The 24,263-nt window shown below is 40.5% G+C and overlaps 1 protein-coding gene across 10 annotated transcripts in view; it reads right to left on the reverse strand.

The window, feature by feature from the left end:
• The window catches only part of auts2a (activator of transcription and developmental regulator AUTS2 a), a 1,176,696-nt gene that overhangs the window by 140,567 nt on the left and 1,011,866 nt on the right, over positions 1 to 24,263 (reverse strand). For all 10 annotated transcript variants that reach the window (XM_072589564.1, XM_072589566.1, XM_072589565.1 and 7 more), the window contains one exon: positions 17,264 to 17,312. In XM_072589564.1, the coding sequence (XP_072445665.1) occupies positions 17,264 to 17,312 (49 nt within the window). The remainder of the gene's footprint in view (positions 1 to 17,263; positions 17,313 to 24,263) is intronic.

Raw genomic sequence — 24,263 nt, forward strand, 5'->3', positions numbered from 1 at the left:
CTGCCAGATTCCTGGATAGGTTTATAAGAGCACAGAAGACATTTAAAGGTAAGTGTTGAATTCTTAATCCAATCAGGTTCAGAAATTGGGTTTCTGACCCTGATCAGAATATCTGGTCCATTATTTTACGCTCTGATTATCATGGGGTAAATGGAACCAAACCGGAAATGTGAAGTTCATTAAACTTAGTTATTTGACCTGGGTTGAAGCACAAATTCATTTCCACATAATTCACAATCAGATAAATCAATTACTTCAAACTACAGAATTGAAATCTTGGAACTACAGTAGCAGATTTTCTGGGGTATTGGTGCACTGAAAATGGAAACAATATGAGCCCATCATCTTGAAGTTAAAGGAAAATACTGGTAATATTCCTGTGATTCTGAAGAGCTCAGGGACTGTGAACAAGAGCCAATGGTAATTTAAAGGTCTGGCAGACTTGAAATCTCATTTCATTCAAGAGGACTCGATGTTCCTGTTAAAAAAAAATCTAATTAGAAAAATACCCAAAGTTTAAGTTTTATGACGTTTCACTATTTACAAACACATAGTGAAAAACAGTAGCACTTAACACATATCAAAGACCTCCTCTTTTTAGGGGTCACAGTTGACAACCCTTTATTTTCACATTCTTTGATCTTTAAACCTAAATTCTAAAAAGCTTAAGAAGATGAAAGAAAAGATGTATTTTAGGCTGTTTTATTGTCAGAATGCAGCATGGTGGCTCAGTGGTTAGCACTGTTGCCTCACAGCACCAGGGTCCCAGGTTCGATCCCAGCCTTGGGCGACTGTGTGGAGTTAGCACATTCTCCCTGTGTCTGCGTTGGTTTCCTCCAGGTGCTCTGGTTTCCTCCCACAATCCAAAGGTGTGCAGGTCAGGTGAACTGGCCATGGAGAAAGTGAGATGCTGGGGATCAGAGCTTAATAATGTGTTGCTGGAAAAGCGCAGCATCAAAGGAGAAGGAGAATCGACGTTTTGGGCATAAGCCCTTCTTCAGGAATGAGGAGGGTGTACCAAGCAGGCTAAGATAAAAGGTAGGGAGGAGAGAATTGGGGGAGGGGTGTTGGGAATGCGATAGGTGGAAGGAGGTTAAGGTGAGGGTGATAGGCCGGAGAGGGGGTGGGGGCGGAGAGGTTGGGAAGATGATTGCAGGTCAAGAAGTCGGTGCTGTGTCTGAGGGTTGGGAATGAGAAAAGGTGGGGGGAGGTGAAATGAGGAAGCTAAAAAAATCTGTATTCATCCCTTGTGGTTGGAGGGTTCCTAGGCGGAAGATGAGTCTCTCTTCCTCCAGGTGTCATGTTGCCATGGTCTGGCGATGGAGGAGGCCAAGGACCTGCATGTCCTTGGTGGAGAGGGAGGGGGAATTAAGGTGTTCAGCCACGGGGCGGTTGGGTTGGTTGGTGTGGGTGTCCCAGAGGTGTTCTCTGAAACGTTCCGCAAGTAGGCAGCCTGTCTCCCCAAAGTATAGGAGGCCACATCGGGTGCAGCGGATGCAGTAAATGATGTGTGTGGAGGTGCAGGTGCATTTCTGATGGATATTGAAGGATCCCTTGGGGTCTTGGGGGGAGGTGTGGGTGCAAGTTTTGCATTTTTTGCGGTTGCAGGGGAAGGTGCCGGGAGTGGAGGTTGGGTTGGTGGGGGGTGTGGATCTGACAAGGGAGTCGCGGAGTGAGTGGTCTTTCTGGAACGCTGATAGGGATGGGGAGGGAAATATGTCCTTGGTGGTGGGGTCCGTTTGGAGGTGGCGGAAACGATGAAGGATGATCCGATGTATCTGGAGGTTGGTGGGGTGGTAGGTGAGGACCAGTGGGGTTCTGTCCTGGTGGCAATTGGAGAGGCGGGGTTCAAGGGCAGAGGAGCGGGAAGTGGAGGAGATGCGGTGGAGAGCATCGTCAACCACGTCTGAGGGGAAATTGCGGTCTTTGAAGAAGGAGGCCATCTGGGTTGTTCAGTATTGGAATTGGTCCTCCTGGGAGCAGATGCGGCGAAGGCGAAGGAATTGGGAATATGGGATGGCGTTTTTACAGGGGGCAGGGTGGGAGGAGGGGTAGTCTAGGTAGCTGTGGGAGTCAGTCGGTTTATAGTATACGTCCGTGTTGAGTCGGTTGTCCGAGATAGAGATGGAGAGGTCTAGGAAGGGGAGGGAGGAGTCTGAGACAGTCCAGGTAAATTTGAGGTTGGGGTGGAAGGGGTTAGTAAAGTGGATGAACTGTTCAACCCCCTCGTGGGAGCACGAGGTAGCGCCGATACAGTCATCAATGTAGCAGAGGAAAAGGTGGTGCCAGTGTAGCTGCGGAAGATGGACTGTTCCACATATCCAACGAAGAGGCAGGCATAGCTAGGGCCCATGCGGGTGCCCATGGCTACTCCTTTGGTTTGGAGCAAGTGGGAGAATTGGAAGGAGAAGTTGTTAAGAGTGAGGTGAACTGGCCAAGTCAAATTGCCCATAGTGTTAGGTGCATTAGTCAGAGGGAACTGGGTTTGGGTGGGTTACTCTTTGGAAGGTCGGTGTGGACTTGTTGGGCCGAAGGGCCAGTTTCCACACTGTAGGGAATCTAACCTAATCTAATCATTACTTGGTTGCTCTGATACAGAGCAGTAATTCTCCGATGCACGTTCATTGTTTTCATCTATTTCAAACCTCGTCATTGAGATCCAGTGCAAAGTAACGAGCTGAGTACTTGAATTGTCAATCTTAGGTTTCTCTTGTTGGTTTCAGTGAGCTATCAAGAGTGAAACTAAGTGTGTGGCATTGTGATGAAGGACACAATATATTTACAGCAAAAGAAAAGGTTTGCGCTGTGCATCAACTTATCTTGATTTCTGATAATGTCTGAAAGTGGGACACAGCAGCCATTTTATGTGGCAAGGATCAGTAGAAATCCAACGTGAGAATTGACTATTTAGTCAGTCTTCGGTTGCATTGCCTAAGCAACCAGGAAACAATACTCTTAGATCATTTGTTAAACTGGACATTGTTTGTTGAGGTGAAAGGAGTACTCTCCTGCAGCATTTTTGTTATCACCAGGCCAATATGAATTCTGTGTAGTCCAGAATATCAAAATGCGTTATCACTTTTACCTAAATGATTAATGAAAATGGGGTGGCATGGTGGCTCAGTGGTTAGCACTGCTGCCTTACAGAGCACCAGGGACCCAGGTTCGATTCCAGCCTCGGGTGACTGTCTGTGTGGAGTTAGCACATTCTCCCCGTGTCTGCGTGGGTTTCCTCCCATAATCCAAAGATGTGCAGGTTGGTGAATTGGCCATAGTGTTAGGTGCATTAGTCAGAGGGAAATGGGTCTGGGTGGGTTACTCTTCGGAGGGTCGGAGGGATTTGTTGGGCCAAAGGGCTTGTTTCCACACTGTAGGAAATCTAATCTAATCTGTAGGGAATTTGAAAAGAAAAATAACCTAACATTGCCCCATATTCAATATTTGCATCATTAATAGAACAGAATAGAATTTGCAACAAATTTACTGTTTTGATGTTGCACACACCAAGACAAATGAACACACTACAATAATGCTGCCATTCAGCTAAATCAGCATGTTGGAGTGCTGCAACCTTGACTTGAACACAGATCTTTAAATGCTCACAAAAGGCTGTCCAGATGATAGATGACCAATATTGTGACTCAACTGGCCTGAAAGAACAATTGTGTATGTGCAGGCACACACATATCAATGAGTTCTAGCCTCGTATTCATCTCTGATGTCCCACAGAGCTGGTCCACTGTCCGTCTATGGTCATTTCATGAGTGACCACTTGAATGAAGTGCCAGAAGGACCTCTTGTGCCCATGGACCTAGACCTCAACATGAAGCAAGAAGAGAGACAACATAGGGAGGAAACTGACAGGGTGGTAGGGAATGGCCAGAAATAAGTACAGGTTTGTAATCAGGAAGCAGAAAGCAACACAAAAGTCAATTTATCCATTGCCAAGTAGTCATGATGAAGCTACCAACTTTACGTTATGTCGAGGAGAGTCCTGGTTAACATCAAGAAGGACACACAGATGCATTAGATGCTATCTTGAGCAATTGACATCCAGCTTCAATCACAATCAATTAACATCTACACTCAAAGGCATCATCCATTTCAAAGGAGGGTCCTTGAAGGGTTTAGTGGCTCTTTTGTTTGTAATCTCCAGAGAAAGTTAACACTAAGCATTCAAACAGTTCTTTCAATACTGAGCAACATATTTACTGAATGTGTGCTGTAGAGCCAGCTCCTGCTTTGACACATCAGTGTGCATTTACTGAAGGGAGCTTTACACAGAATACAGGATTGCTGATACAGTCCAGATACTGAGCTGTCACCTTTTATCAAGATCACTTTGTAAGGTCAGGTCATTTATCAGGCTCAGGTATGTTCACTTAACAATTTTGAATTTAAAGTGAACCTTTCAAGTACTACTCTAACCTTTACCTTTCAGATCCAGAAATTTTCTGTCAAATAACATTGACCGAAAGCATTTTCTACAAGTGCTTTGTGCTGAAAAGAATAGTAGGCAGACCAAGCAAACATCTCCCAGTTATTTTTCCTGACTGATATCAGACTTGTGATTCCCACTGCCTGGATCAGGAAGGGGTCTGGTTTCTGAATTGTTTGCCATGAACAGCATAACCTCATCTGTTTGTAAGGTTATTAACCTGGTCTGGGTAGAGATAGGGAATGCAGAACAACATACATTTTAAAACATAATAAGAAAGATGAGCAGGGTTTCAGCTCCACAACCGCTTTAATAACTTCTAATATATTAGTTTGTATATACAGCTTAACAGTAGACCATGCACAGAGAAATCTGAATTGGCATATAATTATAATTGTCATCTCTCTAACTGCTCTCTGTTCATCACTCTGAAGTGTTAACCGTTTCCCTCTCTCTACAGATGTTAATTATATCCAACATTTTCTGTTTGTTTCAGATTTCCAATATTCACTTTGTAACTGTCTATTTGGGGCTGTTCAATAAAGGAACTGGTTGGATGATGACATGTTGATCTTTCTAATTATCTTATATCATTCACTCTTGTATTTACTCTTTTTTAATCTTGACTGTGGTAAGTATGTCAAACCATGTCGGGGCTAGTTCATAATTCTAGTGGTGAAAATGCAACAGGCACTTGTAAACAATTTCACAGTTGCGATGTGAAACACAGAGAATTGGCTATGTCTATCTTCATTCCTTAAAACTCCGACAGAACAATTTCTGCCTACTGTAATGTATTTCATTAACAAATTGCAATAAGTAAATTGAGATACAGAAGGAATTTCCTATGTAGACCATAAAATGTCAGAGCAGGAGTAATCTATTTAGCCTATCTCTGCCCTGGCATTCGATAAGAACTTGACTGATTTGATAAGGTTCAACTTTACTTTAGTGCCTTTTCCAAATAATCTCTGATTCCCTTCCTGGGCAGCGCGGTAGCTCAGTGGTTAGCACTGCTATTTCACAGTACCAGGGACCCAGTTCAATTCCAAATTTGGGTGACAGTCTGTGTGGAGTCTGCACATTCTCCCTGTGACTTGCTTGGGCTTTCTCCAGGTGTTCCGATTTCCTCCCACAGTCCAAAGATGTGCACATTAGGTAGATTGGCCATGCTGTAATTGCCATAGTGTTCAAGGAAGTGCAGGCTAAGTGGATTAGCCATGGGAAATACAGGGTTATAGGGGATGGGGGATGGGGTGGGGGGGGCATGGTTTGAGGGGGGTTGCTCTTTGGAGGGTCACTGTTTCTTCGATGCTTCCGCCCTGTAAGGATTCTATGATGAAAAACGTATCTCAGTCCTGATTTCTTCTTCATGCTCCAACTTCCACAGCATTCTGTGGCAAAGAACTCCACAATATCTCAGCATCTACCTGTCAAGTCTTCTACAGAAACCTGTATGTTCCAATAAGGTCGCCCTTCATTCTTCTAAACTCCAATGAGTTCAGGTCCAACCCACTCGACTACTCCTCAAAAGAAAATTACTTAATGCACAGGGTCAACCTACTTTAGACTGCCTCCAGTATTAGTATATCTTTCTTTAGAAAAGGGAACCAAAACTGTTCATGACAGTCAGGCTATGATCTGATTAGCGCCTTGTACAGTTTTAGCAAGACTCCAATATTTTTACGCCTTGTTCCATTTGAAATAAAGGCCAACTTGCATTTGCTTCCCCTATTGCCTGCTGGATTTGTATGTTAGCTTTGTGCAACTAATGCATGTGTTGAAATTATGAATTATGTTGTGCTAAAACTTTCTGCAGGGTTTCTCCATTTAAACGTGATCCATCTTCCCTTTCGGTGGTCACTGGATGGTTTTCTGTACTTAGGTATCTTTATCACCCCAGTATTTGGTCAGCTGTACAAAGCCAATTCTGTGCACCTATTAGAGAAAGTAAGGCAGGACCTTTAATGCTGGGGAGATCTCCCAATATTCTAGTTAGGCAGAGTAGCCCTAGTTAAAATGAATATGCTACCTCGTCTTCTATAACGTATGTGAATGCTCCCTCTGATGTTGCCGAGATTGGCATTGTGTAAGCTCCACGGCTGGCTTGGTTCATTTATCTGGAATCATAGACGGCCCCTTATCAAATTAGAAAAGCTGCAGCTTCCAAAGGCAAGGGGAGGACTGGACGTTCCAGACTTTAGAAGGTATCAGTTGAGCTCTTTATTATCCTATGTAGCTGGCTGGGTCTCTTGTGACCCACAATCAATTTGGTTAGACATTAAGACCTCCCAAGCAAAGTGTCCCCTCATCAATCTTTTACTTATGGATAAGATGAGAGCTATTATGGACTATTGCAAAAACCCTATTGTATGAAATACAATTAAAGCCTGGAGGATAATGTGACAAGATGAGGGTAACCTGCAAAAAAAACCTCCCCTTATACTCCTATAGCGGGAACATCGAGATTTCAGCCAGAGCTGACAGATGTTACATTTGAAACTCTGAAGTCCAGAGGTATCTCTTGCTTGGGGGACCTGTTCGAAAGGGAGGTTGTGATGTCCTTTGAGCAGTTGCACCAGAAGTTTGGACTGCCTAACCTTTTTCGGTATTTCCAAATAAGAGATTATACACAGAAGAAGACCATAATGATAGGCAATCCCTACAAATCGGATAGGGAAAGAAGAGTGCTATGGCCGATGGGGTCACCCTTGGTCAGTACTCTTTATCACTCATTATATAATGAGATATCGAAAGACATGGAACAATTAGTTAAAACATGGATCCAAGAATTGGAGTTAGAAATCCCTTCAGAAATGTGGAGGACATCTGGGAAAATGCCAGAAAGATTGAGATTTGTGATAGAACTCAAGCTATTCAATTAAAGATAGTCCACAGGGCTCATATAGCACCTGAACGACTCGCAAAATTTAAGGTAGGAGCATCCTCAATGTGTCTTAAATGCAAAATAGAAGTTGGCACTCTCACGCATTGCCTATGGACATGCCATAAGATCTGCAGGTATTGGGACAGAGTAGCGAATGTCTTGACAGAGATCTTGGGTAAGGAGATTAGATTGGATCTAGTGTCTCTACTCTTGGATTTTTCAGATTTTCCCTCCCTGGACGTGCACGGGAGGAAACTATTTTTCATTCTCTCCTTTTGTGTACGGAAAAATATTTTAGTGAATTGGGTAGTTGAAGGCCCTCCAGGACTTTCGAACTGGCACAGGTTAATCATGGAATATATCCCCCTTGACTTCCTCACAGATATGGTGCGCCAAAAAACTGAATTATTCTATAAAACATGGCAGCCCTTTTTGAACTGTATCGACACAGATATTTCGGCCACATTGTCCAGGGCTTTTGTCTGGCTATGATAGTGGTTCTGGCTGGTCCTGGGACTCCTGGGAGGAAGAATCCCGTATAAAAATGGGTTTCATTATGACTTGATATAAATCTATTTTGAGCATGTACTTAGTTATTTAATTATTCTGTTGTTTATCGCTAGTAATGTATGATAGCCTATTTTATGTTTTGGTTGTTTGTAGGATAGATCACTAGTTAGTTGGGTTTTTCTCTTTTTCTTGTTTTGGTTATTATTTATTTCTTTTCTTTTTTTCTTATTTATTTAATTTTATATTGGTATTTATACTTGTTTGTATTACTTTTGTAATTTTGTAAAAAAATCTTTTAAAATTTCCTTTTTTCAATAAAGATACCTATTAAAAAACATCATCCAGCTCATCTATTCTTCCTACTAAAGTGCATAATCTCACATTTTCCCATATAATATTCAATCTTTATACTCCTAGATTTTGCCCACTCAAATTGTCTATGGCATCCCACTGCAGACTCTGTGCAATCCCCATCGTTTGCTTTCTCACCTATTTTTACATCATTCACAAACTTGGTGATAGTACATTGGCCTCCCTCATCCACATCATTACTATATATTGCAACTAATTGTGGCTCTAGCACCAATCCCTGTTACATATCCTGAAAAATGCCTCCCGCCCCTTATCTCAACATGTTGTCTTCTATTAGATAGCCAATCTGCTGACCTTGCTCATAATACACACCCAACACCTTAGACTTCTATCTTATTAAGCTGTCTTATGTGTGCCACCTTAACAAATGTCTTTTTGTAGCGCACAGTGAAAAAACTGACATCGGTACACAATTTGTATGATGATTGGGTCAGATACCTTAGGCATTTGAAGTTTTAGTTCAATTTCTGTCCATTCCCTACTAATTTCCATACTAATTGTCCTCAAAACAGGTTAGAATTGGACCACGAAATGTTATTTAGAACCTGATAATTAAGGCCACTGCCTAAAGACATGTCACACCCACTCTTGCATCTCAATCGCTATGTAAATGGTACATTACACAGTCACAAAAACTCTGTCATTGCCTTCAATGGGTTAAGGGCCACACAGCTCTGTTGATTCTTAATTGAATACAAGCTTTCGACACAGTATGTTGCGTTTTTGTTATTGTAATTTAAGCAAACAAATGATTACCCAACACTTTCAGTCATACTAATTGGCCTGTTAATTGGTGCTCACTGAACTTTCTCCATTTCATTGAATGATTAGACTTGATGCTTAATGTTGACACGTCTGTGGGCAAGAGACTACTGTCTATAATTACTGTTAATGCTAAATAAATGTTAGTTAATTGGAGGTTTCATTGAATGCGCTATTCTCTCAAATACTGACTAAAATTAGTTATTTAACCAGCAATCTGATTGATTGTGAAGAAAAGCTTTTACACGTAGGCATAAAATCTGATATGTTTTAAACAGCTTCTTAAATCTGACTTGTTGAATATCTTCAACTAAATCTACTTCACTCATTTTTTAATTTGATCTTAAGGTTAATGTGGCAAGAGTTTTCCGTTTTCGGTATTTGGGGATGGAATTCTATGTATTTGCACTGAAAGGTATGTGAAACAGGGCAGAGGTGTCACACTGGGAAAACTGACCTAAATTTCTCACTCCCTTTATGCCAGTCTCTGTGCCTGAATGCCCCTCAATTCATTGTAAAGCCCGACATCACCTCCCCAGGGACAACTACTCACATTGATCCTGCAAAGATGCCGGCAAGAGTAGCTGGCAATTTTCAAGTTTAACACACCAGACGTCCCAGTACCTCCTCTCCCTGCACTAGGTCTGCTCAGGACTTGAGTGAACTTACCAAATTAGTACTCATTATAATATATGCAATTTCATATTTCTCAGTCCAAGATACAGACTGTTTCTATCAAGAGACTTAACGTATGTTATTGTACATTGAATTCCATCAAAGGCAAAATCAAATTGTTGCCAACGTTGGACATTTAAATTAAAACATTGAAAATGCCCAGCATGTCTGATAGCATCTGTGGAGGGAGATAAATAGTAAATGACTTCTCACAGATCCCATTTTTTCCCTCTCTAATATTAAAAGAATCGTAGAATCCTTATCGGGTAGAAACAGGCCATTTGGCCCAACAAGTCCACACAAACCCACCCAGACCCATTCCCCTACCACTCTAAATTACCCCTGACTACTGCACCTTACCTACACACCCATGAACACTATGGGCAATTTAGCATGGCCAATTCACCTAACCTGCACATCTTTAGATTGTGGGAGGAAACCCACACAGACAGTCTGCCCAGGTTGGAATCAAACCCGGGTCCCTGGTGCTGAGAGGCAGCAGTGCTAACCACTGAGCCACCTAATATTGTCTAATTTGTCATTAAGTTTCGATCCCCTTGTGACATCGAGAACAAATTGTAAAACAAAAAGAACTGGAACGAATAGGGAGCTCCAATTAGTTGTCACATCGCAGCCCAAGCGATACAAAGCTTTTCTCCCTGTTGAGAAGCATTTTTAAAATGTGAGTGACAACAACTCATTCGATTTATTGTTTGCAAATCAATACAATAAAATGGGTGGCATTGTGGTTAGCACTGCTGCCTCACAGCACCAGAGACCCAGGTTCAATTCCCACCTCAGGCAACTGTCTGTGTGGAGTTTGCACATGCTCCCTGTGTCTGCATGGGTTTCCTCCGGGTGCTCTGGTTTCCTCCCACAGTCCAAAAATGCACAGGTTAGGTGAATTGGCCATGCTAAATTGCCCGTAGTGTTAGGTGAAGTGGTAAATGTATGGGAATGGTTCTGGGTGGGTTGCTCTTTGGAGGGTCGGTGTGGACTTGTTGGGCCAAAGGGCCTGTTTCCACACTGTAACTAATCTAATCTAAAAAAAAACTTTTAAGTCAGTGGAATACTTTAAAGAGTGTAACCATGCCGCTGGAACATAAAGGTTGAAAAACAGCACAGCCACCAAATATCAATTATTCTACACTCCATGGCTTTTCCAGTCTGTCTGAATAACATTAAAGATACTTTGGGCAGCTTTAATATGGTGCTCTTAGCGGTTTGCATCTGGGCAAGTTCCAAAATAAAACCAAGGAAGAAACAAAAATGTTGATCTTCTGACATGGGCTTTCATCAAAATTGGCAGTTCTGGCAGGCCAGATAAAGGGTTATGTCTGAAGCATTAAGTTATCATTCCTCTCTATAGATGCTGTGCCCAATCTCCTGAGTGTAACACACATGCTTCTGTTTTCACTCCAATTTCCACTATTTCAGAGAGCAGTTGACAGTCTAGAGTCACATGTAGTTCAAACAGGCTAAGAATGGCAGACATCATTCCCTAAAGGTTTCCTAGTCATCATAACTGAGAGCAGCTTTCAATTCCAGATTTAGGAATTTCCAAATTTAAATTCTACTCATGGTTATTTTGGGATTTGAACCCTTGTCCTCACGGCATTTGCTTGGGGGACTCTGGCTTATTAGTCCAATGACATTACCAGTATACCACCATCTCCTTGCGGCATGTAAATGTTTGCAAAATAGGTATAAATCAGACTCATCCTAGATTTAATGCATGAAAAGCCATTTTCAATCAGTTACTTAGCCTGCCAGAAATCGGAAAGGGGAATACTTGCAGTCGACTAAGATAGCTGAATTCAAGCTCAAATCAAAGAGCTAAGGGGAAAATTTCAGAACCATCACCAAAGTGGGGCATATCCATTATGTCGATAGGTGAGAATCTCATTGGAATGTTTACACATCATTGGGACCTATCGTCAAAAAGTTGAAAGGCCATTGAAAAATAGAGAGCAATGTTGGCAAGAATCCACTATGTCACACATTGTCTTGGAAAAAAAACAATTTAACAAAATGAACTGAAGGGAATAGCAAATATGTCCCTTTGGCTAAAACATATTAATTACTAAGTTGGTTGAGTGAATTTGACAATTAGCTGCTGCACATGGCATGGCTCCCAATGGCAGGCATCAATTCTCCAGCTGCCATTGAGTGCTAAAGGCAGGTTAATTGCTCGGTGACCTTTACTGCATTGGAAGAGTCCAGTTTTTGGGAAGACCTTTTAAAGAGAACTCTCAATCTACAATGGAGCACAAAACATGCTTTCAAAGTCAGGCTAACAGATCGAACCTTTATATTCCAAAGGTACGGTTACACTCTTTAAAGTATTCCACTGACTTTAAAGTATTTTACTGTATTGATTTTGCTAACAATAAAGTGCCTTGCTCCCACATTTATTTTGAATTGAATTGAATGATTTATTGTCACTTGCATTTTACAATGAATAATAGAGTAAAATACAATGAAAGGTTTCAACTTCTGCCACAATCCTTTAGTGCTTAACCTTGATGTTTTGCTAATGCTTCCAGTTGAAACACCTTTTGACTTTTTGCCAATATTGTCAATGATGACTCCATTGTACTGTATACCTTTTCACATTGCCACAGAAGCAGGCCAGAGCAACTTGCCAACACCTAAATATGAAGGGGTTAAATCTGAGAACCTGTGAAAACTGGTACTTGGTTCATGATACAGTACTAACTTGCAGCCGTAGCTTCTTATGCAGGCACTGTGCCAACTTTGCGCTATCTAATTTGCGTGACTGCTGCACAGACCCATTGATAAGCACGTTGTCCAGCGACTGCATAGCTCAGGTAAAGGCCGAAAAGTTTCTGTGAGAACTACTGAAGCCCATCCACCCCTCTTTAAGAGAAGCTGCATTCTGGCAGGTGCCAAGCTCCCTGGAACAGAATCTAAGCAGGAAGAGGAGTGAATTAGAGCATTATCAGTGAGTGTTCTCGGAAATTTCAGTGCAAGGCTTGGTGGAGAAATAAATGTTATCCAAACAAAGTCAGAAGGCCGTCCAAACAAACTGAGCATTGGGAACGGGAGAAAATAGCTGAGGTGGGAAATAAACCACAAAGACTTGGATGCAATGTTGCATGTAGTTCCACAATGTCACCCAAGTGTTCAAGGACAGTGAATTCACCTTCTAATCCATAAATCTGACAAGTGAATAACTAGTCTCATACCTTGTTCAATTCACCACATCCACTTCACTCAACTATCAGCAATTTTCATCATTCAGGGCTCATATACAACACTGATAGCTTCTCCTAATCACAGGATACTGAGCACTGCTGTAAGCCCCTTGCCCATATCTCACAACCAGCACATGCACTGTTTGCTATTCACCCAAAACAGCCACATAATCCCAACAGGTTGCACCACAGCCAGTGACACACGTTGCCCTCTCTTGCAGGTCAAGTCAAACAATTAGGTGTCCCAGCTCATCCTGCTCTGTGTCACCAATATCCATTATCTCTGCTGTGTTTTACAGCAAGGGGAATAGCTACCACGAAACACGCCTGTATGCATTGGCTTGTTCAAAATCCCTGAAGTTAGACAAAGGAAACCCTCAATATGTGCCACACCACTTCAGCAACTTTTTTTTAAAAATCCTGACAAAGCATGAAACATTTTTTCGATCACAGCAACAGCCAGGAAAACTCAATCAGCAATCAACCTGAAAGTAGATGGTGATGCCTTGAGTTAGAACTTTAGTGGGCTGCAGTAGGCTGGTTGGTGGGTGAGGCTAGGGAATGACAGGGGTTCAGGCAGGAGTGTTTCCCTTTCTGTTGCTGAGCACTCGTCCCGCTGTGTGTGAAGAGATGGTGCTAGAGGAACACTGAGTTCCAAAATGGCATCACAATGTGTCCATTCTACACACTATGGCAAGATATTCCTTGCATTGTCCAAATGCCTGACCAGAATTATACATACATTTACCATGTATGCTATCTTGTAGGGCTGAAAAACCACATGTAAGTGAGATAAATCTGTATATTTGAAAACATTTTAATTCCATTTTCAATTCATTTAATTCCATACACGAGACAGATACATAGACAGTGTGACAATACTATAGCTGTAAGTGGTGATATTTTATCCTGATGGTTTTTATGAAGAAAGGTTGAGACAGAGGTTTCGAGCCAATAAAGTAAACAGCTTTGAAGCCCTGGTTTTTTAAAAAAGTTGGAACAATAGAAGCAGCCTGACTGGGTGGGGTCACGCTGCCAGAGAACTCGGATTTTTAGTTTTAGATTTCTGCAGTTGCTGAGGTCTTTAAGCTAAATGAAAAAGCTTTTATTCCTCTCTCTGTTACAGCTAAAAGCTGGAGTTCTCTTCCTGCTGCTACAACAGCATGTGAGGCAATCTATTTTACTGAATTTGCCTTTGTCAAAGGTGTGTTTATGGGATGTCACTATATTGGAACACTTATTTAGAAGTTTATATATAGAATTTTGTTAAGCATTTCTATAGTATTATAGTTAAGCAAATTATTTTCTTTTTATTTTGTCTATATTTAACTATATTGTAAAAATAAAATGGGTTTTGCTTAAAGTTGAGCAGTTTGACCATTTGAATTGCAACTGGAATGCAATACCTCACATTTATTGTGAAATAAGAAAACATTAGCGTCTCAGCTATCTTCTTAACGTATTCGGAGGGGTGCCTGGTCTGGTCTGGTCCATACAGATGTGCCTGCTGATGTATATAGATACAGTTGTTGTGTAGAAGCATTTAATGATTGTTCTGTAAAAGCATGTATTACATTTTGGTGTATGTATTACATAGACATGAGACTGGTATTGGATTTTGGCTGGCAGCCAAAGATTTGAAGCTTGCAAGTCAAGACATCATAATAAATGAAACCTTTGTAAGCAAAATAACTTTAAAATATAATTATAATGCATCAAATAGCTATGAGCAGAACCAGGCCAGATTTTGGTAGACAGTTACATTGTATGAATGTTTATCATCATTCCATATTCTTCCTGATGCTTCACCATACATTTTTTTAGCATAATATCCTGCTTACAGCTGTTGTCAGCCCTGCAGCTCCCTGTACTTTCCTCTGTTTACAAAGCCCACATATGCCTCTCTGGAGTCCCTTGACACCACACTCCTATTTACTGATTGATAGTTCCGGTTTTTAAAATGAATTCCGATATTTTATTAAGTTAGGAATATAAAACCCAGGGCAGACGTTGGCCCTTTCAGCAATCATTTCACAATCCATAAACAAGTCTTTGGTTACTTAGGAAGGTAGCTGGTGTTAATTTGAAGGGATTCCCAAAAGCCCTTTTGCTGGTTTACGTATGCCTTTGCAGAAGGCAGAAACTGGTTCCACAGAGACCATCTAGAACCCAGTCTAACTGACAGGCAATCATGTTCAAGCCTGAGCAGAGTGTGCTGGTAGACTATTAAGCACAGGAATTACAGCTGTGGATACACTGGTAGCACTCTCACCTCTGAGTCAGAACATTGTGGGATCAACTTCCAATCCAGAGACTTGATCACAAAATGTCAGCTGACACCCCACTGTTCGGCTGCCATCTTTTGGATGGTTGTTAAATCAAGGCCCTGTCTGCCTTCTAGTGGCACTGTTTCAAAGGGGACCCTGGCCAATTTTCAATCTTTAACCGACAACACAAATACAGATTTGCTGGTCATTACTACATTATCATTTGTATGCCAAGATCACAGTTCATTCCCAGTACTGGATGGAGTTGGTTTGTTCTGCTTCCAGGAGTGTTTATATCATTATTCTTCTTGTTCAATTTGCAGCAGAACCCCTTTAGGTGTTGAATGACCTTAGCAGTCACTCGGATACCCATCGAATCCAATCAAACACTCAACGTGTAGATGTTTTCCATCCTTTTGAGGTGATGGTGCTTAGTAGAACCTGACATTGTGCAAATCAACTTTTGCATTTCCTACATCTCAGTGATAAAGTCAAAAGTCTTTCATTGACTGCAAAGTGCTTTGGGATTTTGTGAAAGGTGTTAAACCATTGCAATTCTTCCTTTCAACCCAATAGATACCTTAATGAGTCAAGCAGGGGTCACTGGACGACTAGTTAAACATGGAAACTCTGGGCATTTTTATTACCTCTAGCTGAAAACACAAAGTAATTGCCATGCCCTGACACTATGCTCAATTAACAGGTTTTAAAAGGGAGATTTCACGAATGTACAGTCCAGTTTGAATTGTAACTACACATGGTGTAGTAACTGCGTAGAACTTGGGTTGAGATTCCAGTTCCCATTAACTAACACAATAACAATGTGGAGCAAGCATAAATAATTATTCAGCAAATATCACTCTGAAAGGAGGGGCATCTAGATGCAAGGCCTCAACATATAAAACAAAATAGGGCTTCTGACTTACTGACCTGATAATAGCTTCAATATTGGGAATAGTCAAAGTAAAAGCAACGTGGGTTCTTATATGTATTTTAAAAAGGCAGCAATAAATGTAACAGAAAATATTACATAATGAGATCCACATATTCCAATTCGGAATTGAGGTCAATTGCAGTCAATTGTGAAATTCAGTCATTTTCCCACTGAAGCGTTTCAAAGCGAGTGATTCATTATAGTATATTACATACGCATTTGTACAGAATTACAGATGTTTCAGAATTTGATAAAGGTTAGGTATTAACACCTTGAAACATACAGCAGCCAAATCAAGAAACTGTGCCTGACAATGTTAGCAAGAAATAATCTTTAACCCCATATACAATTTGGAAAACAATCCCAAATACAAAAATATCATTGCCTCATGCACATGCTTTGAAGCAAACATTTAGATTATTTTTTCTCACAGTAATACACGACTAGAGTACAATGTTTTCAAAGTTTAAGACAGTGAATACAGGTTTCTGAGGATAAATCAGTTGCCTTATTTGCTAATCTCCACACTCTCATAAAAATTCCAAAAGTCTAACCTTTCAACACCTGCGTTTACATTTATCTCTTGTTGCTTATGCTAGCAACATAAATTAACACATGGCATGAGGAAAACACTCATGAGGAGAAAAGGTTATTTTCATGGTAATAAGGGCAGAGGAAAATATACCAAAGGATTATTTGTGTGTGTTTCCTGGCAATGTTTTTTTTGTTATAAAAAGCTGCTGTTGATTTAAGGCCACACAAAGAAACCTTAATCCTTTCACAGGAACTAAATCACCTCAAAAAAACTGCAGTAGTATAAAGAATCTCTGTCAAGCATGGCCATTCAAAACTAAATGGATGCCACAAATCAAACTGTATGAGTAAACAAAGATGAGAATGTGGGAAATACATTCAAATCTAGAAAGAAAGCAGGGGCAAGAGGGAAGGCCTTTTGTTCATCAATCATCCTTTGCTTCTGCAACTTGAGTGCCCTTCACCCTAGTTACCAGCAATGAAGTAGGAATGTTGATTCACTGGTTGCCCTCTTTTGTACAGATTGCAAACAGAAAAAAAAGGGGAATACTCAAATCTGAATGCTTTTTCTGCAATTAGCCATTTAAAAGCACCGCTTTGCATATGTCTTAAGGTTGGTAGGCCCATTCAGGGGACAACTGATGACAAAATGGAGGGATGGCCTACCTTTACTCGTGGTGGTGTGGAAAAGTTTCTCTGAAGTGGCATCCGAAACCTGGAAGAAATGGAAAAGGTAGGTTATATTTTGGTTGAAAGAAAAATTACAATTCAAGAAAAAAAAGGGCAAGTTTTTAATCTGTGTAGTTACTACAACCTTCCACAAGATAGAGCCAGAGTATTTTTTTTAAAACCGCATTTGAAAACCACAACTTAAGGTTCAATGTATATCTCTGGGCTACATACTGGAGACGAACCCTCAAGCACAGAGTACAACAATTATAATTTTATTGCAGTTTTTAAAATTCCAGCTTCTGCATGTAGTACTCTGCCAACAACCATTTTTGTTTAACAGGATAGCTTCACATTGTTCAAACACACTGGATATGAACACTTATTCATCCAGTTCAATATTCTAGATCCAGAGATGCAAGCTCTACCATTTCCCACCGTACTTCATCAATTCAATCACTTCCTCAAGTTCACATTTTTTTAAAAACTTGTAACAATGTTTCAAAAACCTTAAAAGTTGTAAAGACCCATAAATATTTCATGCACAAAAACTACAAAGCAAGCTCCAGACATGTCTGTATCAATTACAGTTCTTGTCTTCTACACTTTCCTCCTGCATTCAATCTAAACTTTTAACCTAATTCATTGTCAAAAGGTCACCGCGTTCACAACAACTATACTGCCATTGCACCTTTTCACAAAGAGACTCACTTCCAAATATAATGCAGTTTGAGAAACAAATGATTATGTTCTTAATCACATATGCTTTCAAAAATAATCATGTGAGAATATAAAATTAGAATGCTCAAAATTAATTATAAACTCGGAGTCTTCACTGATCTTTATCTTTAAGAGGGATGTTAAAGATGAGGGTCAAGGATTTCCAGCTGCGAAGATTTATTCAACTCAAGATCTGCTTTCATTGCAATTTAGCCCACTCTTCCTTGAACCCAACTCTTAAGGGGCTGTTTCAAGTCCATCACTCCCTTGTGTATCCAACTATGTAGGAAGTCCATGGTGGAAACTAGACAAGTCCACGTGTCAAAAAATAAGCTGCTCTAGCTGGCAAAAGGGCAGGAACAGGGAGAGAGCTAGGCGGTGGGATGAAGAGCTGCCACTTGCAAGACATGTTAGCTGCTAATTATTTCCTAGTCCCTGCAGTTCAAATGGCCGATAAGTTGTCACTTAGAGCAGCGTGGCAATTGAAGTGGTACAGTGTTCTTGATCATTCATTATCAGCAACTGCCAGGGTGCAGCAGTATCAGGTTCTGTGATAAAGCACCCGACTGACACAAGAAAATCATTATTCCCTTGCAAGAAGCTTCTTTCCTCTCATTAAATGTAACCTTATCGCTTGAACACTGCAATCCTTTGCAAATGACAAAGGCATTTAATCTAATTTCCCAACAAGCAAACCTGACAGCACTCTCATTTTGTTTTGACTCCAGGAACACATAGCTTCATTTCTGATAGGCTATCATTCAAAATGTATGAAACAGGACTTCCGAGCCAACCAACCCCCTAACTGCACGTAAAAGGTTGAGGGCACAGAATGAGATAACCAGCTGAAACTCAAAGTAAAGCACACGGGCTGATTACTGGACCCATGGCAGCTTCACACACGAACTTAGGACGGCCTCTGAAGGTTAAATGTAAAGGAATATCAAAGCTGTTGTGAACAGTGTTCAATAACAAGCACAATTGACTGGTACACCACCATAAATTGGGTTCCTTTCTTCAAGGGAATATAGATAGGCTAACAGAAATGCTACTTATTGACGTAATATTTAATTTCCTTTCTGTCCTGGTTTTGCACAATATCAGTTTACTCGAATCAAAATGTCACTACTGTCAACGTTTCATTGGTTGCTGTGCAAGCATCAACTCATTCTGCACTCATGAAAATCCTTTTTGTGCCGATCTAGTGACCTAATCATGTGGCTCATTTTGTGTGCAATCATCTTAATCTGAGCATTATGTTTCATACTTGTAGTTTCTGCCTTTCCCTGCATTTCTAAAGAGGTTGAGTTCTTGCTGCCTGTATCTTCCTCCTTCTCTCTGTCGTTGCGACCTTGACCAAGTGGGTCTGTGACAAAACGGCAATGATCTGTTCAAGCATGGGAGGGGGTTACAGCAATCTGATCGTATCTAGTGATGACAGGGGCAATGTCTAGCAAGGGTGGTGTTCTAAAATCATTTTTAGACTCAGTATTTCATAGATACAGGAGTTACTATCAATAGAATTTGAAATTGCAAACAGTAGGCATTTTGTTGTTGCATGAAAAGCCCCCAGTAGTTTATACACAGTTTCGAAAGAAACCTTCTCGTTCCTATCCAAGGAACAACACTCATTACATGGAGGTGAATACTGAGTGCCAACAGGCCATTCCTCACGTTGAGTATCACAGTGGAAATGAGGCCTGAAGAGATTAGAAGTTTACCTTATCCCTTCTCCAGGCAGCTAATTGTGGCAACTGAATCTGAGGTTTTCTGACCTTTTCTGTGCTTTTCCACTTCCATGTGAAGTGACATAGTTAAGATTTGATTTTGATTTTATTGTCACATGTACTCAGGTACAGGAGTACAATGACAGTGTATAATGTTGGCACACAAGGCACCATCTTAGGTACAAGTACCTAGGTACAGAACTTTAAGAACAAGGTAGAAAGAAAGAACAATATTAAAAGTTAAACATTGCAGTAATTATTGGATAGCATAAAACACACAAAATAAGATTAAGAGTTACACATTGCAGACCTTCTTAGTTTTAAGTAGAAAATAAATAAAGCTGAAAGTTCAAACATTACAATATTTCTAAAGTGCTTAGCCACAGTGGGACTACACTTTGAGGAATCACCTTGAAGCTGGAAGCATTTTACCAGGAGTAGGTCATTTGGTCCTTCTGGCCTGTTCCACCATTCCATTAGGCCATAATTGGTCTGCACTTCAATTATATTTTTCTGGCTTTACTCCACATCTCATGAAAGGTTTACATCAAGAACTGTTGACACCAGTCTTGAGAGCTGCAATTAGCCAGCACACTCTAAATATCCACCACCTTTTGTGTGAGAGAGAGGATTTCTGCTTATTTGTTTGTTAATACCAAAGGATTTGCTGATTGGCTTTGAAGTTAGGAGTGATCATTTGCATCAATGACAGTTGGATTTTGTTGGATTCCATCCCTTTGACAGTAACATCCAATTGTCAGGGAAAACAACCTTACAATGAAATTTGATAACTACATTTTCCTAAACATAAGTTCTCAATTTTAGTGATAGATGGGTAGAATATGGTGCATGACTGTCAGAGTTAAAGGATGAAGAATATTAAAAAATACTTGGGCAACAGACATGAGAATTGTCCCCTAATTTACTCCTTGCTCCATGCAGACCTCCACTGAGGCTGCAGTGAGGATACCAAGACTTGTTTCAGTGACCTATTCCTAAAGCAATGACACCAAGTGCAATAACTTACATTTATGTAGCACCCTTTGTGCAGTAAGGCACTTAAGAGGTGTGTATTCAAACAAACACTTGCACTGAATCTCATAAAGCCATACTATAATAAAGATATAGGTTTTAAGAAGTATTTGAAAAGTAGAAGAGTACAGAGGCAGAATGAATCAGCGCAAGGTTCCTTGTCCTGAGTGTTTATAGCAAGCCTTGGTCACCAGGAATGCTATAACAATTTACGAGACATCTCCTCTGGAAATTAAGTTGAACACATGGCAACAATTGGCTCCTTACAGCTGGACCATCCAATTTTCCTGTGGACATGAAGATAATGCTTTGAAACAGACAAACCCCTAAGGAGAAAGACTGCATAATTCCAGAGCTGAAGAACTGATAGAATAGATACAAAAATCAAAACATGAACAAAATGCACAGCCACATAAAAGTTGTAAACTACAAATGAACAGACAGCCACTGCAAGCGGATTAGGCTGGGAAATCAAAGCGGAGGATGTCTGAAAATATAGCCCACATTTATAGAAACTTTTCATGAAATCAATGTTTTATTTTTAACATTGGAAATCTACAGTCTCCACACTTGGATTAATCTTTAGATCATTGATAAGTCTAAAAATCATTCTTTTAAAATTAACTTTCATGTCAAAATAAGTATAATGGTGTGATATTTCACAAAATATTGCTTTTAGACCACCATGTAAAAATACTCAAGTTAATTTTGACCCAGTAATGAGAATTTGAATGGAACAAGATTGTGTACTTGTGCAAAAATTTTCACAGGCATGCCTTGTGAGAGTTATGAAATGCTCTACTAAGTTGTGTTAAACATAGTTGATTAACTGTTGCAAAAGTTAAATGCTGCTGCTTTGTGTGGCAATGGCAAACCTACCAGTTTTGATAGTTATTGAGGACAAAGGGAAGATGAAGCCAAAAATGGTCGAAGATCTCAAAAAAGCCAGGAACAGGCGAAATGTAATGTCAGGGACACTCAAGGTATTTTGACTCTGTCTTGTGCCCATTGTTTGGACAAATTGATAGACTGGCAGGATGTCACCAAGAGACTGCAGCCAAGGGTTCCTCAGAATGGCGTCTGACAAGAGTTAAAAATCACACACCAGGCTATAGTATAAACCCAGTCCAACACCAGCACCTCCATGCCATGTCTGATAAGAGAGATTCGAGAAAAGTCCGCAAATGGAACTGGGGAAGGGAGAAGAGGCCCATGATAGATGTTGGGGTAGTGGCCCGCAGTCAGGAGGGGAAGGGCCAAATTCCTCCTTGAGGGGTCACAGTGAAGACAGCTACTTCTCCTGGTTGACTAAGCTATGCTGGGAGAAAGAACCACTGACCCTGAGAATTCAACGGTTCCTGTTTTCTTTTCCTGTCAGGGTCACCGACCTGTGGTGTGTTATATGTCTGGCTCTCAAATGCATTGCCCAATTTAAATATGTTAAGAAAATTTTGCTCCAAGGCAGGAATTTCAGAATCTTTGCTATCTGTCAAGAAAGCTGATCCACGCATGACATTTTGGAACCATGTTCCTCACACTTGGCATTTTCATCACCCTCATTGACCCAACGTGGATACTATCAATACAACTGAGCCCATCTTTTTATTTTAAAACAATTGCATTATTTTGAAAGCACAATTAGCTAAATCTTCAGAAATCTTCAACTTACAGAGACCCAATTTCTGCAAGGAATTAAGTAATAAAATCTGTAATATTTAAGCAACTCTGGACACATAGACAGTTGAGCACCTGACTGATTAATAACACATATCCAACAGAATCCACAAGTCCAAAATACTGTAGACTTCAGAAATCTGAACTAAGAATTGAAAAACCGCCTGGGAATACACAGCATTGTTGAAGAAAGAAAGAGAATTAACATTTCTGATTCATCTCTTTTCATCAGGACTTTAGATAAAATGTCACAGGTTGGAATTCAAATTTATTTCCACTGATGCTGACAGAACTGCTCAATTCAAATTCTTAAACAGTATTTTGGATTGCCTTTTCGAAAAAAAAATTCTCAGCATATGGGAATTTCTAGCAAGACCAGCGTACACTGCCCTTAAGATAATGGTGGTGAACTACTTTTGTCAAATATTGCTGCTTGTGAGGCGAAACTACTCCCACAATGCTGATAGGAAAAGAGGTCCTGGATTTTGACTCTGCAACCCTGAAGGAATAGCTCTACAGATAGGCCGATGTGTGACTTGGAGGTGAAGATATTCCCATGCACTGCCTGTCCTTCACTGCTTGATGGTGGGGATTATAGGGGGTTCTGCCAAAAAGCCTTGGTGGATTGCTGCTGTGTAGCTTCTAGATAGCACACTTCTCAGACACAGTGCACTGGCTGTGGAGGGAATTTATTTTTGTACGCAGGTGAATAGGGTGCCAATCGAGCACTGCAACAGTATTCATTTCCTTAAAGAAAGAAGATAACAGAATGAAACTTGGAAAGATACACAATTAGCAGTGGAAACTGAATTGCTCATGATATCTATCAGCTGTCTTTTTGGTTTGGAGTTGTGCAAAAGTGTAAACAGCCACCTGCTACACTCAACTGACTTTATGTTCTAGTCGACAGGTCAGTGAGTCTGACAGACAGGAAGCCTGATGGAGTCCAACACACGTTCTGTGATGAGATTCAAAAAAATGCCTCCAAGAAACAGTCACTGAAATCTATTGCAGTGGTTTCACTACTTCCCCTTCTACAATGCTTTTAAAAGCAGCAATGTCAATGGGGATTACATACTGGGAAGAAAGAAATCTCTGCTGACAAGCAATCTTCTCACAAGATTCTTGGTGTTCAGAAAAGAAACTCATTGAAGATGGCAGCTGGCAAGTCAAACCCAAAACTAGCTACAAAGCCAAAATTGTTTCGAAAAATCTCAACCCAAATTTGTTTTTACAAAACTGTGTTTGCATCAAATTCCCTTTTCAGACACAATTTTTGCATAAAATCCTAATGGACTGGATACATCACCACTATGCAACCTATCATTCAGAAAAGCTCACTCGTCAACATCAAAGGTCAGTTTTTGATAATAAAGAAAATGTTTCTTTGTACTGAAATGTTCTTCTGACAAGAGCTGACAATCACTTTAGAATCTCCTGATTTCCTAGTAGTCCCGAATACAAGGTGGATTGTCCAATTACATTTGAAAGAATTAAGGAGTGGATTAACTTGACACAACATATTCTGCCAGAAAGAATAATTTGCATTACTGCAGTTGACAATCATCCGCTAATGGGTATGACTGACAACCTAGGAAATTTTGTGTCAGCGGGTAAGTTGAATACCACAACAGAACAAAGAACTGCGGCTACTGGAGATCTGGAAAAATTCAGAAACAGAGTCCATGTTTTTGAGTCTAGTGCCCCTTCATCAGAACTGATGAATGGTCTTGAAATGTTGACTGTTTTTGTCTTCACAGATGTTGCCAGACCTGCTGTGTTTCTCCACCCATTTCTGTTTTTGCTAGTAACATTACACCATTCATCCAATGATCAGAGGAGCA

The sequence above is a fragment of the Chiloscyllium punctatum genome, chromosome 19 (genome assembly GCF_047496795.1).
Source record: "Chiloscyllium punctatum isolate Juve2018m chromosome 19, sChiPun1.3, whole genome shotgun sequence".
In the NCBI taxonomy this organism is placed as follows: Eukaryota; Metazoa; Chordata; class Chondrichthyes; order Orectolobiformes; family Hemiscylliidae; genus Chiloscyllium; species Chiloscyllium punctatum.